At 38.1% G+C, this 16,135-nt stretch overlaps 1 protein-coding gene and 1 long non-coding RNA gene across 5 annotated transcripts in view; one reads left to right on the top strand and one right to left on the bottom strand.

Moving 5' to 3' along the window:
* LRRN1 (leucine rich repeat neuronal 1) overlaps positions 1–10,314 on the top strand; it is a 36,560-nt gene extending 26,246 nt beyond the window's left edge. For 2 of the 3 annotated variants that reach the window (XM_007192475.2, XM_057554979.1), the window contains exon 2: positions 7,095–10,314. In XM_007192475.2, coding sequence (XP_007192537.2) covers positions 7,374–9,524 — 2,151 coding nt within the window. In that variant the 5' untranslated portion in view covers positions 7,095–7,373 and the 3' untranslated portion in view covers positions 9,525–10,314. Of the gene's footprint in view, positions 1–5,165; positions 5,242–7,094 lie in introns of all 3 variants that reach the window. The other variant, XM_057554978.1, reaches the window with a different exon arrangement.
* The window catches only part of LOC103008605 (uncharacterized), a 448,254-nt gene that overhangs the window by 94,838 nt on the left and 337,281 nt on the right, over positions 1–16,135 (bottom strand). The window lies entirely within an intron of this gene.

Raw genomic sequence — 16,135 nt, 5'->3', positions numbered from 1 at the left:
ATTTGAAACCAGGTATGTCTCTCCAGAAGCCACACTCTTAACTCTATGCTAAATTCCTGTTTCAGAAAGCTTAACAACCTTGTGAGTCTAACAATCAGCCACTTGTACCTGCAGTAGAAGTCAAGGTGGCCTTCAGACCCGGGGGGATTCCCTCTGGGAGGTCAATCCATCCAGTGAAGTCCGGCTGTACCTTAGCCCCCCCACGCAAGCCCCCACCCACACCAGGAGAGTGGATACAGGGAGAATTTGTATTGAGACAATCATTGTTTATAACCAGAGGAAAGCTTACTTGAACAAAAATCCCATTTCTCCATTATTCAAGCCATTCCCAAAAGAAGACATGCAAATCTGAATGCGGCATTAGCCCTGGATCTTTTGGGGACCAACAGAGCTAAAAGACTGATTTTTCTGAACATTATGTACATGGTGTGAATTTGGCCACCAAAGAAACTTTGCATAAAAGCACATGTCCTCTGAAGGCATGTTCTTCATATTTTAGGAGATCAAAATTTTCGTTCCTCATTGCTGTGACTAATAATGTCTCTGAGATGATGTTAATTTCCACGTGGGGAGTTTGTGTTTCATAATTTGCTTGCCTGCATCAGGTTTTAATTTAGCCCCAGTGTAATATTTGGTCTCTGGATTTCTAACACTATTAATTCCAATAATACTGATTGAAAATATAATGGAAATGGTAAATAATAGTTTAGAAATAATTAGAAAAAATCACTCTTTTCTAAGTACCTGTTATGCCCGAGAGTCGTAAAGAGATTTGCTTATTCATTACCTCCCCAAAGCCCTGCAGGGTGAGAATGAAATTTAACGGCAAACTTGTTGAGGTTCCAGAGATTCAAACAAGGATTTGAGGTCTCAGTCTGCGCTGGACTCTTCCCCAGATTCTGGGCTGAATACTTTCACATAGAGTATTTTATTTAGTGTTCATAGTTTTCATATATGAAGTATGTATAATAAGCCTTAATTTAAGCCATAGAAACTGAGACACAAAGAATGTATGTAGTTCATACAAGGTAACACTTCTAGTGAGTAAGTGAAGAAGTTGGACTCTGAGTCCAGATCGCTTGATTCCCCCAGGACAGAGTTCTTTCTATAAGTTGAGCGCTATTTGGATTTAGTATACCTAGAATTCACATAATCGTCATGTTACTGTGATTGCTTATTTCTTTCGCTCAACTCCCTAAGAACTTAATGAATGAGGATCCTAGCCCAAATTCCTATCAACTATTGTGATTTTGTTAAACTAACATCCCATCTGACATGATTCCATGGGAGAAATGGGGGTCAGTGCCAACTTCACGGATGGTGATGACCATGCAGTCCATTTCCTTTGGAATTTTATATTCAGAGCAGTGTTCCAAACATACATTGTTAGAAAAAGAAGCATCGGGGGCTTCCCTGGTGGCGCAGTGGTTGAGAATCCGCCTGCCAATGCAGGGGACACGGGTTCGAGCCCTGGTCTGGGAAGATCCCACATGCCGCGGGCAACTAGGCCCGTGAGCCACAATTACTGAGCCTGCGCGTCTGGAGCCTGTGCTCCGCAACAAGAGAAGGCGCGATAATGAGAAGCCCGCGCACCGCGATGAAGAGTGGCCCCCGCTCACCACAACTAGAGAAAGCCCTCGCACAGAAACGAAGACCCAACACAGCCATAAATAAATAAATAAATAAATAAAATAAACCCAAAGTTTAAAAAAAAAAAAAAAAAAAAGAAGCATCAAATTTAATTATATAGTTGTTTGTGGGCCTCTTTGAAAGGCATCCCTTGCCAATTCTGGGCCTTTAAAGCCATGGTTTGTTATTTAAGGGATTGTTCCTTTAAACTGCCATACTTGTTTGTGGAAGACATTTTCTTCTCACATTTGACCAACTTAGTTCAGTCAGCCCTAGAACAAAGCAATTTTACTTTTAAAAAGATCTATGCCAGCCATTTTTTTATTTGTTGCAGAATTTAAGATCTTAATTTGTATGTGGGTGATAAAAGTTGGCTCGTATTATAATTAATTTACTTCATTATAATGAAAAGCCCTAACATTAAATCTACCATCTTCCATTTTCTTTTTTTTAATATAAATTTATTTATTTATTTATTTATTTATTTATTTTTGGCTGTGTTGGGTCTTCGTCTCTGTGCGAGGGCTTCCTCCAGTTGCGGCGAGCGGGGGCCACTCTTCATCGCGGCGCACGGGCCTCTCACGTTGCGGAGCACAGGCTCCAGACCCTCAGGCTCAGTAGTTGTGGCTCACGGGCCCAGCCGCTCCGCGGCATGTGGGATCCTCCCAGACCAGGGCTCGAACCCGTGTCCCCTGCACTGGCAGGCAGGCTCTCAACCACTGCGCCACTGGGGAAGCCCCCATCTTCCATTTTTAAGTGTATAGTTAAGTAGTGTTAAAATATATTCACATTGCTGTACAACAGATCTCTCAAACTTTTTCATCTTGCAGAACTGATACTCTACCCATTAAAATCTAATCCTCTCTTTTCCCTCCCTACAATCCTTAGCAACCACCTCTCTGCTTTCTCTTTCTATGATTTTGACTATTTTAAATAATTCATATGAGTGGAATCAATACAGTATTTTGTCTTTTTGTGACCAGCTTATTTCATCTAGTGTAATGTCCTCAGGGTTCACCCATATTGTAGATATGACAGGATTTCCTTCTTTTTTAAAGCTGCATAATATCCCACTTTATATATATGCCATGTTTTCTTTTTCCATTCACCCATCAGTGGACATCTGGGTTGCTTCCACCTCTTGCCATTGTGAATGATACTGCAATTTACATTGGTGTGCACATATTTCTTTGAGATTCTGCTTTGAATTCTTTTGAATACATACCCAGAAGTGGGACTGCTGGATCATATGGTAATTCTATTTCTAATTTTTTGAGGAACACTCCATACTGTTTTCCATAATGGCTGCACCATTTTACATTCCAACCAGTAGTGCACAAGAGTTCTAATTTCTTCACATCCTCACCAAAATTTGTTATTTTCTGTTCTTTTGACAGTAGCTATCCTCTTGGGGCCCAACTTCATTCTTTTGCACGTGGATATCCAACACCATTTGTTGAACAGACTATCCTTTCCTCATTGTGTAGTCTTGGCACGCTTGTCAAAGATCATCTAATCATATACGGAACAGTTTATTTCTGGGCTCTCTGTTCCATTGGTCTATATGTCTATCTTTGGTTATTATTACTTGTAGTATGTTTTTTGGGGTTTTTTAAAAGATTTTTTTGATGTGGACCATTTTTAAAGTCTTTATTGAATTTGTTATAATACTGTTTCTGTTCCATGTTTTGGTTTTTTGGCCATGAAGCATGTGGGATCTTAGCTCCCTGACCAGGCATCAAACCCATACCCCCTGCATTGGAAGGCGAAGTCTCAACCACTGGACCACCAGGGAAGTCCCACTTGTGGTATGTTTTGAAATCAGGAAGTGTGAGGCCTCCAACTGTGTTCTTTGTTTTCAAGACTGTTTTGGTTATTCAGGGTTCCTTGAGATTCTTAAGATTTTTTTCTATTTCTGCAAATATTGCCATTGAGATTTTGATAGGGATTGAATTGAATCTGTAGATTATTTGGCGTAGATAGACATTTTAACAATATTAAGTCTTCTAATCCATGAACATGGAATGTCTTTCCATTTATTTGTATCTTCTTTTATTTCTTTTAGCAATGTTTTGTAGCTTTCAGTGTACAGGTCTTTCACCTCCTTGGTTGAGTTTATTCCTAAGTGTTTTATTCTTCTTGATGCTATTGTAGGTGGGATTCTTTCCTTAATTTCATTTTTAGATGGTTCATTGTTAATGTACTGAAACACAATTGATTTTGTGTTCTGAAACTTTCCTTAAATTGTTCATTAGTTTTAACAGTTTGGAGTTTTTTTGCATGGCATCTTTAGGGCTTTCTACATACAAGATCATATCATCTGCAAACAGGGACAGTTTTACATCTTCCCTTCCAATTTGGATGCCTTTTATTTCTTTCCCTTATCTAACTGCTCTGGCTAGGAGTTCTAACATTAAGTTAAATAGGAGAGGCTAGAGTAGCAATCCTTGCATTGTTCCCGATTTTAGAGGAAAAACTTATACTCTTTCACTACTGAGTCTGATTTTGACTGTGGGCTTTTCATATAGGGCTTTTATTATGTTGAGGCAGTTTTCTTTTATTCTTAGTTTGTTGAGTGCTTTTATCATGAAAGGGTGCTGAATTTTGTCAAATGCTTTTTCTGCATCAACTGAGATGATCATGTGGGTTTTGTCATTCGTTCTGTTAGTATGGTGTCTTACAATGGTTGGTTTTCATATATTGAATCATCTTTACATTTGAGGTATGAATCCAACTTAGTCATGGTGTATAATCATTTTAAAGTGTCATTGAATTCAGTTTGCTAGTATTTTGTTCAGGAATTTTGCATCAATATTCATCAGATATTGGTCTGTAGTTTTCTTCTCTTGTTGCGATAATGGATTTACTTTTAAACACTGTTAGTGAATAGCTCCTGAGATATAACCTAAGTTTTAAACGTATAAAATGGTATAGGGGCTCTGAAGCTCTGTTCTATATACAATTTCACGTTCAAAAGTAAGTCTGGGAAAAAATGCTAAAGAGAATTTACAATGTTATACAAATAGAAACATCTTAAACACCTCCTTTTGTGTTAAGGAAGTTTCATTCTCTACTCCCAAAGGAGCCAAATGCAGGTTTGAGAAAGGAAAATGTCTTCCCTCTGTGTTTGACATGACAGCTGACATTCTGAGCTTGTGTGGTTTGTTTGTGTGTTTAAAGAGGTGTGTATGTGTGTCAAAGAGAATTTTGAATATTTCAATATAACCTCAAGTCATATAACTTAAACTAAAATGGAGGCATTACTCATGACAATATTCAAAGTATAGCCCCATAAAATAGATTTTTTAATAGTAACAGATTGCTTTGGGAGTCTCACATGACTTATTAATACATATTTTACTTCCTGCTGTTTTCTTCAATTCAGTCAAAACAGAAAAATTAGTTGAAATTCCGTCTCAGTTATGAAAGGTAGATTTTATTCTCCTGGTTTTCTATTTTGAATTACAATTAAGGAATAACCTGTGGCAGAAATGTTCTTAACTGAACATTTATTGTGACTACTGTCCCTGTTTTAGGATTACTCTAAATGGAAACAAAAGAGTGGAATAAACTTGTGGAGTTAATAATATTTGGAAAATGCTATTCTCTGAGGTATGTTTTTATTTTATGGAATTTCTTGATAAAAGTCAAAATCAGATAGTGTTAAATATTGAAAAGTTTTGCATGTCCATGATATATGGTAAACTATCCAGATCAGGGGGTAGGAGAATGTCAGCGTGTTTCTCCCCACAGAGAAGAGCAAGGATCCAGCATTACGCAACACATACGCTTCCTTTTCCCACTTCTGATTTGCCACATCTGGACTGGATGGTTTTTTAAAACTCCATCTTGTTAGCTGGTAACTTGGTTTGTGTATTTTGTAAAACAAACCAAAAAATGTAGAATTTTTCATTCTTTCTACTAAAATATAACAAATACAGAACTTTAGGACTGGCTGTTTGTAGTATTATACTTCTTGGTCCATCACAGGATAACTGTGTTTTGCAAAGTATGAAGGTAGTAATAGTAGCAAATATGAATTGAGAGCTTGCTGTGTGTTGAACACTAGGGCTTCAAATATATTATATGCTCTATTTTATTGAATCCTTACAGTAATCTTACGAAGATAAAGAAAACACTGGTCACTTAAGTTCCTTGTGCTCAAAGCTGAAATGCATTATAACAAGACAAGTGAAAGGAAATACATATCTCTACTTTCCATATCTTAGCAAGTGACTAGAGTAGTCTTGGGAAAGCAAGACAGACACTGAATCCATAATGGCTTTTTACAGCTGAATGGAATCCAGAAAACTAACAGCATTAGCTACTATATGATGTTTACAAGCAGGTGAGCAGTACATATTTGACCTCAGAAGACCTTATCAAAGTCAACAGATGATAGCTAAATAAAATCAAATATCTCCAGCTTTCCTTCTTTTACTTATCCTCCAATAACCACTTACATAGCTAAAATTAAATAGATGAGAGATATAAGAAGATGATAATAAATACAATTAACCTTTATAAGAATTTAATATCTGCCAGGCACTACACTAAGAGCTTTACATAGATTCCTTTAATTCTCTTAGTAATCCTATAAGAGAGATACTTTTATGACCAACCCTATTTTATGGTTGAAGGAGCTGAGGCTTTAAAAGGTTAAATAACATATTCATGGTGTATAGCCATGACTATTAAGTGGCCATGACATTCCCATGAGATTGATGAAATCATGCATGTGAGATTATATATATACATGTATAAGTGTATTTGTATTTTTAATGAAGACCAGTAGTGTGGTGGAATAGAGTCCTTTTACAATTTCATTCAGTCAAGATCAGATATGGCTATGAGAATACAAGAAAAACTGATATTTTTCTTTTGTAGTTCTGTTAGATTAATTTTTTGCATAAGAATAATTAAGCTAGATCAGGTTTGGCTGAATATTTCTACAGAATGTAGCATTTGGAACAGAAAGAATTCCTAAAAACAAATGAAGTATTAATTAAAATATAAATAACTAAAAATGAACTTTGAACCTTTAATAAACTGGCTTTCATGTTTTGCTTTCATGAGGAATTACCTTTTGATTTTTTTGGAGCCATGAATATATGTAGTTTCTAAGTCACCTTTGTTTTTAAAGAAATGATATCTGTGGGCTTTTCTAAGTGTTTCTATTAAGTGTGTGTGTGTGTGAATGGGTGTGTATGTGCAATGTGTGTTAATGTTTTTACCCAGTAATACAGGCGGTCCCAATTTAATTGTAAATGTGAAGGAACACTAAAACTAGTTTACTAAGTGTAATAATATAGTAAAAGTATTCTACGGTTTAAAAGCTTAGGTTACTTTGAACATTGTTACTAGATTTATAAGTGATTATGCCTTTTTAGTAGACAAAAGAAAAGCTATAATGTATTAGAAAGTATATGGAATAAACATAATATTTGTCCTAATCTAATTTTCAGGCACATCTCCAGACTTTGATTTGGCTGAAATAACTTATGCCACAGAGCTGTGCGCATGCCTGGAATTGAGAGACACAGGTAAAAGACTCCAAATTGTTTCCTGCCTTTCAAAAACTCCAGGAAACCATCCCTTCAGACTCTGGCATTCTACACATCTCAACAGAGACTTTGCTTGAATGTTTACATTTTCTGCTCGCTGTCCTTCATACCACTATACAGTGTTCACCTTTTGTTAAAACTAAACAATTATCAGGAGTTGAGCTTGCTCAGCAAGCCAGCATGGCTAGGATGAGCTTTGCTTTAGCAGCTTGCCGAATGGTGCTGAGCTTGCTAATGACTTCATTAACTGGCTCTTCCCTACAAAATAGTGAGTGTCCACAACTTTGTGTATGTGAAATTAGGCCCTGGTTTACCCCGCAGTCAACATACAGAGAAGCCACCACCGTCGATTGCAATGATCTCCGCTTAACAAGGATTCCCAGCAACCTTTCTAGTGATACTCAAGTGCTTCTCCTACAGAGCAATAACATCGCAAAGACCGTGGATGAGCTTCAGCAGCTTTTCAACCTGACTGAGCTAGATTTCTCCCAAAACAACTTTACAAATATTAAGGAGGTAGGGCTGGCAAACCTGACCCAGCTCACTACTCTGCATTTGGAGGAAAATCAGATTACGGAAATGAATGATTATTGTCTGCAAGATCTCAGCAACCTTCAAGAACTGTACATCAACCATAACCAGATTAGCACTATTTCTGCTAATGCTTTTTCAGGCTTAAAAAATCTTTTAAGGCTCCACCTAAACTCCAACAGATTGAAAGTGATTGATAGCCGCTGGTTTGATTCAACACCCAACCTGGAAATTCTCATGATTGGGGAAAACCCCGTGATTGGAATTCTGGATATGAACTTCAAACCCCTCTCAAATTTGAGAAGCTTAGTTTTGGCAGGAATGTATCTCACTGATATTCCTGGAAATGCCTTGGTGGGCTTGGATAGCCTAGAGAGCCTGTCCTTTTATGATAACAAACTGGTCAAAGTCCCTCAACTTGCCCTGCAAAAAGTTCCAAATTTGAAATTCTTAGACCTCAACAAAAACCCCATCCACAAAATCCAGGAAGGGGACTTCAAAAATATGCTCCGGTTAAAAGAACTGGGAATCAACAATATGGGGGAACTTGTCTCTGTGGACCGCTACGCCCTGGATAACTTGCCTGAACTCACAAAGCTAGAAGCCACCAATAACCCCAAATTATCTTACATCCACCGCTTGGCTTTTCGAAGTGTCCCTGCCCTAGAAAGCTTGATGTTGAACAACAATGCCTTGAATGCCGTTTACCAGAAGACAGTAGAATCCCTTCCTAATCTGCGTGAGATCAGTATCCACAGCAATCCCCTGAGGTGTGACTGTGTTATCCACTGGATTAATTCCAACAAGACAAACATCCGCTTCATGGAGCCCTTATCCATGTTCTGTGCCATGCCGCCTGAATATAGAGGGCAGCAGGTGAAGGAAGTTTTAATTCAGGATTCAGGTGAACAGTGCCTCCCAATGATATCTCATGACACATTCCCAAATCATTTAAACATGGATACTGGCACAACAGTTTTCCTAGACTGTCGGGCCATGGCCGAGCCAGAACCTGAAATTTACTGGGTCACTCCCCTTGGAAATAAGATAACTGTGGAAACGCTTTCAGATAAATACAAACTAAGTAGTGAAGGTACATTGGAAATATCTAACATACAAACTGAAGACTCAGGAAGATACACCTGTGTTGCCCAGAATGTTGAAGGGGCAGACACTCGAGTGGTGACAGTTAAGGTTAATGGAACCCTTCTGGATGGTACCCAGGTACTGAAAATATATGTCAAGCAGACAGAATCTCATTCCATTTTAGTGTCCTGGAAAGTTAATTCCAATGTCATGACGTCAAACTTAAAATGGTCATCTGCCACCATGAAGATTGACAATCCCCACATAACATATACTGCCAGGGTCCCGGTAGATGTTCACGAATACAACCTAACACACCTGCAGCCTTCCACAGATTATGAAGTATGTCTCACAGTGTCCAATATTCATCAGCAGACTCAAAAGTCATGTGTTAATGTCACAACCAAAAATGCTGCCTTCGCGCTGGACATTTCTGATCAAGAAACCAGTACAGCTCTTGCTGCAGTTATGGGGTCCATGTTTGCCGTCATTAGCCTTGCATCCATTGCTGTGTACATTGCCAAAAGATTTAAGAGGAAAAACTACCACCATTCATTAAAAAAGTATATGCAAAAAACCTCTTCAATCCCACTAAATGAGCTGTACCCACCACTCATTAACCTCTGGGAAGGTGACAGCGAGAAAGACAAAGATGGTACTGCAGACACCAAGCCAACCCAAGTTGACACATCCAGAAGCTATTACATGTGGTAACTCAGTGGATATTTTGCTTCTGGTAGTAAGGAGCACAAAGACGTTTTTGCTTTATTCTGCAAAAGTAACAAGTTGAAGACTTTTGTATTTTTGACTTTGCTAGTTTGTGGCAGAGCGGAGAGGATGGGTGGATATTTCAAATTTTTTTAGTATAGCGTATCGCAAGGGTTTGACACAGCTGGCAGCGTCTCTAGGCTTCCAGTTTGTGTTTGGTTTTTATTCTCATCATTATTATGATTATGATTATTATTTTGTTTTAGTTGTTGTGCTAAACTCAATAATGCTGTTCTAACTAAATGCTAAATAAAATGATTAATGACAGGTTGGGGTTCCCCTGTGCTTTTACCAGTAGCATGACCCCTTCTTCTGAAGCCATGAGCAGAAAGTACCATGTCCTCCAAAAAGCTCACACACAGTTGTGAAGCAGCGTTGAACTTTTTGTAGCAATTTGGTCTACAGACTTTTAACTGGAGAAGCTAAGGCTAGACTTGTTACCTTTGTTGAATGATGTTAGTTGACTGTACTGTAATGTTGTATCAACTGAATTGAATGTTTGCTTTTGAACAACGACTTTTTTTTTTTTGTAATAGTTAAAAGGCTTAGAACAAGCTAACAGGCAATAGAAATATGTATATCAGATTTTTTAATGTAACAAACTACATGTTAATTGTTACCTTATTCTTTTTATCTTTAGTAGAACACTTTTAAAAGACAATAATTTTGTGTTTAACTCACCAACATGTGGTGTATAATGAAGACAGAACTATATAATAAATTAGTTTTGTTCTGATTTTTTAGAACACTTGCAATAATGTATCATTTATAGTTCTTGCTAGTTGCAGTGGTGATATTTTTCACGTTCCCAAAAACCACCAAAATAAATTACCTATATAGCATGTTGCTTTTTAAAACTAGGCCCTGAAAAGTTTTGAATTCTTTTTCTAAGGGAAGAAATAAATATTTTAATGAAGATATTTTAATGAATAGGATTTCTATATTTTCAATATTACTGACCAGACCTAATGGAAGGAAAAGTTCATTTGAAGAAAAAAGGTATATTACTGTATCCCATGTATAGCTAAACGTGGTAAAAGAGATATATACATTGGATATGTCACATTCCTTTTCTGTAAGGGTCTTGTTAAAATTTGATTTTTTTTTAGTAGTATAATATTCCCCATCAAAGTCTAAAACATGCTGCTATGTAATATTCCAAAATTTATTACATGTTATTCCTCTTTTAACAGCTGTCATTATGCCTAGATCCATATTAGCCCACATATCAGTGGGAAAATATCTGCTGAGACAAGTAAATGATTAATAGAAAACACAACAACTTCTCTACAGTTGGCATTTTTCATCCAAATAACATACAGAAACAGTTTTGCAGAATTAAGTGTTTCACGGGTAATGTGTGTGAAATTTAGAACAGAAGGAGCTAGATTTAGGTAGGATCCCAGTTCCACAAAGTGGGGGAGGGGGAAGATTTAAAGGTATAGGTGGAGGAAAAAGGACCCACTTGAAAATGCAGGTTGATAAAGCAGAGAAATTTTTTTTAAAGGCTGCTCTAGCTGGCACCTGCTTCCACAGACATGCTACCACACCAGGAACGATGAAGTTGTAAAAAGGGACTGAGAGCAAGCAGGTGCCAGCTGAGCAAAAGCAAGGAAAAGGGAGAAAGAAAGTGCAGGCAAGGAAGGATGAAGGATTTCTTTCTCTGTAAAATTCCTTGTTTCATGAATCACTTAGGAAAAAAATCATCACCATCCTTCCCATTTCTAAGGTGGAGAAAAGAACTTCAAATGCTGAAGCAAGTAAGCTGCACAGAAAAACAATGAGTGTCTGAACCAGAAGCATCTTCTTCCACAGCCTACATCTGTTGTCAGAAAAACCTAGGCCCAGGGAAGAATTGTAACTTGCCCCAGTCAGACTCCTGCCCATTGAGAACTCTGCCGTCCATCTATTGCTCTGGGTCCAGCAGCCTTCTAGGTTGCTGTGCAGAGCTTATCTTTTTCAGTTCTCAACTGTTGGTGCGCTTGCTCCAAAAATGCACTATATCCTCAAGTTCTCATTTATTCAGGACATATTTTAGCACAAGGGCAGAGCAGAGGGTCAGGAAAGCTTCTACATTGTGGGTATTGCCGAGTACATGTGGGAAACATCGAGAATTAAGAGATGCCTTGGATGCAACCTTGGGCAGGGGTCGGGGTTGGGGGGGATTTCCTGTTGGGGATTCTTGTCTTCAAATATCTACAGAGAGTAGTGGACTATCCAAGAAAAACAGTGAAAGGGGAAGGACACCGAAGCATTAGGCCCAGAGCAGGGAGGAGGCATTGTTTATCCCATAAAGCAATGATGTGAACCTGGCACATAATCAACACTCAAATATTAGTGGAATAAATGAAAACAAAAACCAAAAAAAACCCATTTCTCTATTCTGGATATATAGCAATCACCAGGAAATCCAAGTGTTTTTTTGCCAACTACCTTTTGCCAGGCCACTTTGGGGGGAAAAATATCCCTTTTATTCATCCTCCAATAAAATATTTGAGCTTCTTTTTCCTTGTCCGTGCTACTTGGTTTGGTTTTCAGTTGATAGAAAGCAAAATAGCATAGTACTTTTTTTTCCCTAGCCAAGTATTTCCTCATTTGTACTTAATTTAATTTGATAAGTTCGACAGCGAGTAAAATTAGACATCAAACTAGGTCCTGATTGGTAATGGAGGTTATGTCACCTTTACCAATGAAGTGACTATTATAGGTCACTTTCTAATTTCATATTTTCCCTTTTGCTTCGGGCTGCCCTCAGGGCATATAATGTATCTCTAACCTGATTTTACAAGGTTATTTTTGGATCAGCTTCTTAAAACAGGCATTCCTAAATTTGCCTGTTTAATTAATGAGAAACTAAACTGATGCCATGAATATAAAAACAAATGCAATGTTTGATTATCAAATTTTCTAATTTGGCTGTGTGATTGGCAAAAAGGAGTCATCTCCATTCTTTCACAAACAAACAATACCAAAGTCCATTATTTTCTCTCATGTGGTTTTCTATTTATTCATTCATTTATTTGCCAAGGACACCACAATCAGTCCTTTACTTGGTGTTTGGTTCCTCTCTCTGTATTCATCTTCCAGGGCATTTTCTTTTCTTCATTACTGGAAAAAAACATTACACATCCCCAACACTTTGCCGGGAAAACCATATTTTCTGCCTTTCTATTCACTGATAAGGGGATTTTAACTATTTCTGATGCATTCTGACTACAACTGAAAATGCTTTCTTCACGTCAGTTCTTTCACTCTCACCCTGCTTGCAAATAGAGTTTTTTTTATTATTATTCATAAGGGATTACTTGGACGAAAAATGTTTCTTAAAAGATGAATTTGAGAGTCATCATCCATCCAGAGCTCTGGAATGACTTTGGCATAGAATCCCTGCAGGACTTGATCTAATCTGGTGTGGGCATGATTTCTCAGTCCTCCCCCCTACCCCCCTTTGCAGTGATACCAGCACCAGCTCCTTCTCTCTGTACTCCAAGTCAGGAACTTAGGGTATATGGTAAGAATAAGGAGATGGCAAGGGAACTCATTATTTTTGTACCTGCTGTTTCAGCATTGCCCAGCACACGTTAACAGAACTAAATGGGTTTCTTGTATTGTAGAATTCCTCAGAGACTTGATGGTACTAATATTAATTACATAGCATTTCCCACAGCCGTTTGACCATTAGTATATTTCAGGCTACTATTCTGTACTACAGACCCTGAGAAACTGAGGATTTAATTTAATCTCCAAAACAGTCCTGATAAATTGGCTATGACTCTTCGCAATTTACAGAAAAGGCAACCAAGGCCCATAGGAGTAATCATTTGGTGACACCGTACAGTTCTGTAAGTGGATGACCATGATGGGGCCCTTCACTTCCAGTTTCCTCTCCATCCATCCAGCACCCTTCTAAGGTGGAGGTGGGAGTATCTACAGAAGGTGAGAGGCTGGAGGTCACAGGGCCCCTGGGGAAAGCAGAGTAAGTACATACAGGAGAACTCATGGGAGATAACACTGAAAACTTTCTCTATGTCTTAATGTTCTTCTCTCTTCCCCTTTAAAGATTTATGTGCTGGGAATTTCTAAACTACCCATCAAAACTGTGTTCACATCTGGCTAAATTTTAATTCTAACCTTCAGTTCTCCTATACTCTCCTCTCTGTTACCTGCTCAGAAAATTTGAAAGATTTTGTGGAGGAAATTCCAAGCTTATTTTTTCCTTAGCAGTAAATCATGGAAGGCGTATGTAAAATTAGTAACAAACTCAATGTTTAGCTCCAAAGCTTAAAGGGGGAAATGTGAAATTCATATAACTGGGCAGTTGCAAGGGTGTATATATGACATACCTGGAAACAAATCGCTTTTGTACAATCACCAAGTTTGTGGAGTTGGTGGGATATTTTTATTCAGGGATCTCTCTGTTCCCCAGAAAAAAATTCTATCCAGAGGCCATAAGATATCAAAAGGATGTCTTTCTTTTTTTTTAAATAAATGTGATAGCCCTCCTGACATACTCCAGTTTTGTCAGTTACATACTACTTAATATGAAGCAAAACCAGTTTCACTCACTTCATGAAAGTAGCTCTGGGTGCAGAGTGGGTCAGACCATGCAGTCCTCTCCTTTCCACCTTGCCTCCCTCCCTCTCTCCCATAAGATTAAACTGACAAGGTAAATTTCAGCCTGGGCCCTGACAAAATGGTCATGAATTCCTTATAGGGGGGCTGCCCTGAATTACGTACCATTTTAATGCATCAGTCTGCACCTCAGCCTGTCTTACTAATATAAACAAGACAGGGTGGTCCTGGAGGGAAGAAAAACATATTTACAGTGGTGACTTATGAAAGAAAAAGGAGGGAGAAACATTTTTTGTGTACATAGCCCTCTGCTAGGAACTTCACATACATCATTTACATTTAATCCTTTTAGTTGACCCTCCTCCCCCAGGGAGTGGGTACAGGGCAGGTACCATTGTCCCTCCATTAGAGTGGAGAAAAATGAATACTCAGCCTCAGAGATGCAAGCAATTTACCTGAAATCGCACAGCATGTAAAAGGCAGAACTTAAACTTGAGGTCTATATGCATAAAACTTATTGTTTTTCCATTATAAAATGGTCTGCAGGCTAAATCTGGACCAGGAGTGTAGGACACAGAGCCCAAAAGCCAATCTGGCACTTGAGATAGAAGGAAAAATGGAGCAAAGAGAGGCACTGCCCAGAAGTGAGGACTCAGAGTACAGGGGTCTAATTTAAGACCCAAACCTGAGATCAATATACGGAAACAATAGTAAGCCAGAGAGAGGAAAAAGTAAAGGATTATTTGTGATAACAAATACATACAAGCAAATGGAAGACACTGAAGCTGAAGAAGAAAAAACTGTTTAAAAGGGGAGGGTAGTCTGGGTAGGGGTGGAACTCAGAGTATGGTTATTTTTATGAAATAGGTATATCCTCATTTTTTTACATGGAGAAACTGAGCCTCAGTTCATCAGTCTTAATTTGAAGTCAAATCTTGAAGCCAAGATTTCAACCCTGGCTGTCAGACTCTAAGGCCCAAGACTAACCACTAAACTGTTCTGTAGCTAAAAGGCACCCAGAGGACTGGGCTGGCCATCTCATTTGCTTGATTGATTTAGTTCTTCCCTGAGAGTGAGAAGCAAGAAAAAGGGTAGGTTTCATGACCTTGTGAGGATCTTGCAAGGACCTTCCTACAAAAGGTGTATAAACGTGGGATTAATGCCACAGGCTTTGGTAGGGAGAAAAATTCTGCCTCAGTTTTTTTCTTTTGTAACCATTAAGGTCAGCCTCACATTTTAATCATTTCTCTGACCTGTTTTACACCACATCACCCAGAGCAAAGACTTGTTCTGGTGCTCAGTGTAATCTAATCTTAACTTTCCTGTAAGTCATTCCAGGGGACCAGTGTGTGTTTATGGTGGGGTCGGGGGTGGGGGGGGGCGGAGGCGAGGGAGGTTTTCAGGGAGGATAAACTCCCTGGGGTACCTTTAAGTGAAGAGTTTTATGCCATATCTTTGTGATCTCAATAGCCCTTCATTTTAAAGTATATTACTTTCTATCTTATAAGAAGCAAATTGGTTTAAATACCTCCTACTCTACTGATAAAACTATGAAAAAAAGGCCACTATGAATATTAACTGAAAATGTATGCTCCTGTATTATTTTTCCTCTTGTTAGAATATCACACATAACAATGCTCTATTTCACCAAATTTTATTCTAACTGGCTTAGGTGTACCCCTGCCATCATAAGATAGTTCCTATCTGCCATTCATTTTTAAATGGTATTATTTTTCTTCGATTATGGCACTAACATATGTTTACTGTAGACAATCTGGAGAAAAATAGTAAGAAAAAATAGTGTTTATCAAAATAACCAAGTGAGATTTTGGTGTACTTTCTTCTAGTCCTTTTTCCCTCTGCGTGTATATTTATATATGTATATATACAATAATTATAAAAATATACATATTTATGAATATAGAATTAGAATCCTGGTATATATGGTTTTGTATACTGGTTTTTATTTTCTTCATGCAAAAAAT

The sequence above is a fragment of the Balaenoptera acutorostrata genome, chromosome 10 (assembly GCF_949987535.1).
Source record: "Balaenoptera acutorostrata chromosome 10, mBalAcu1.1, whole genome shotgun sequence".
Taxonomy (NCBI): domain Eukaryota; kingdom Metazoa; phylum Chordata; class Mammalia; order Artiodactyla; family Balaenopteridae; genus Balaenoptera; species Balaenoptera acutorostrata.
This window is presented reverse-complemented; position numbering and strand designations above follow the sequence as displayed.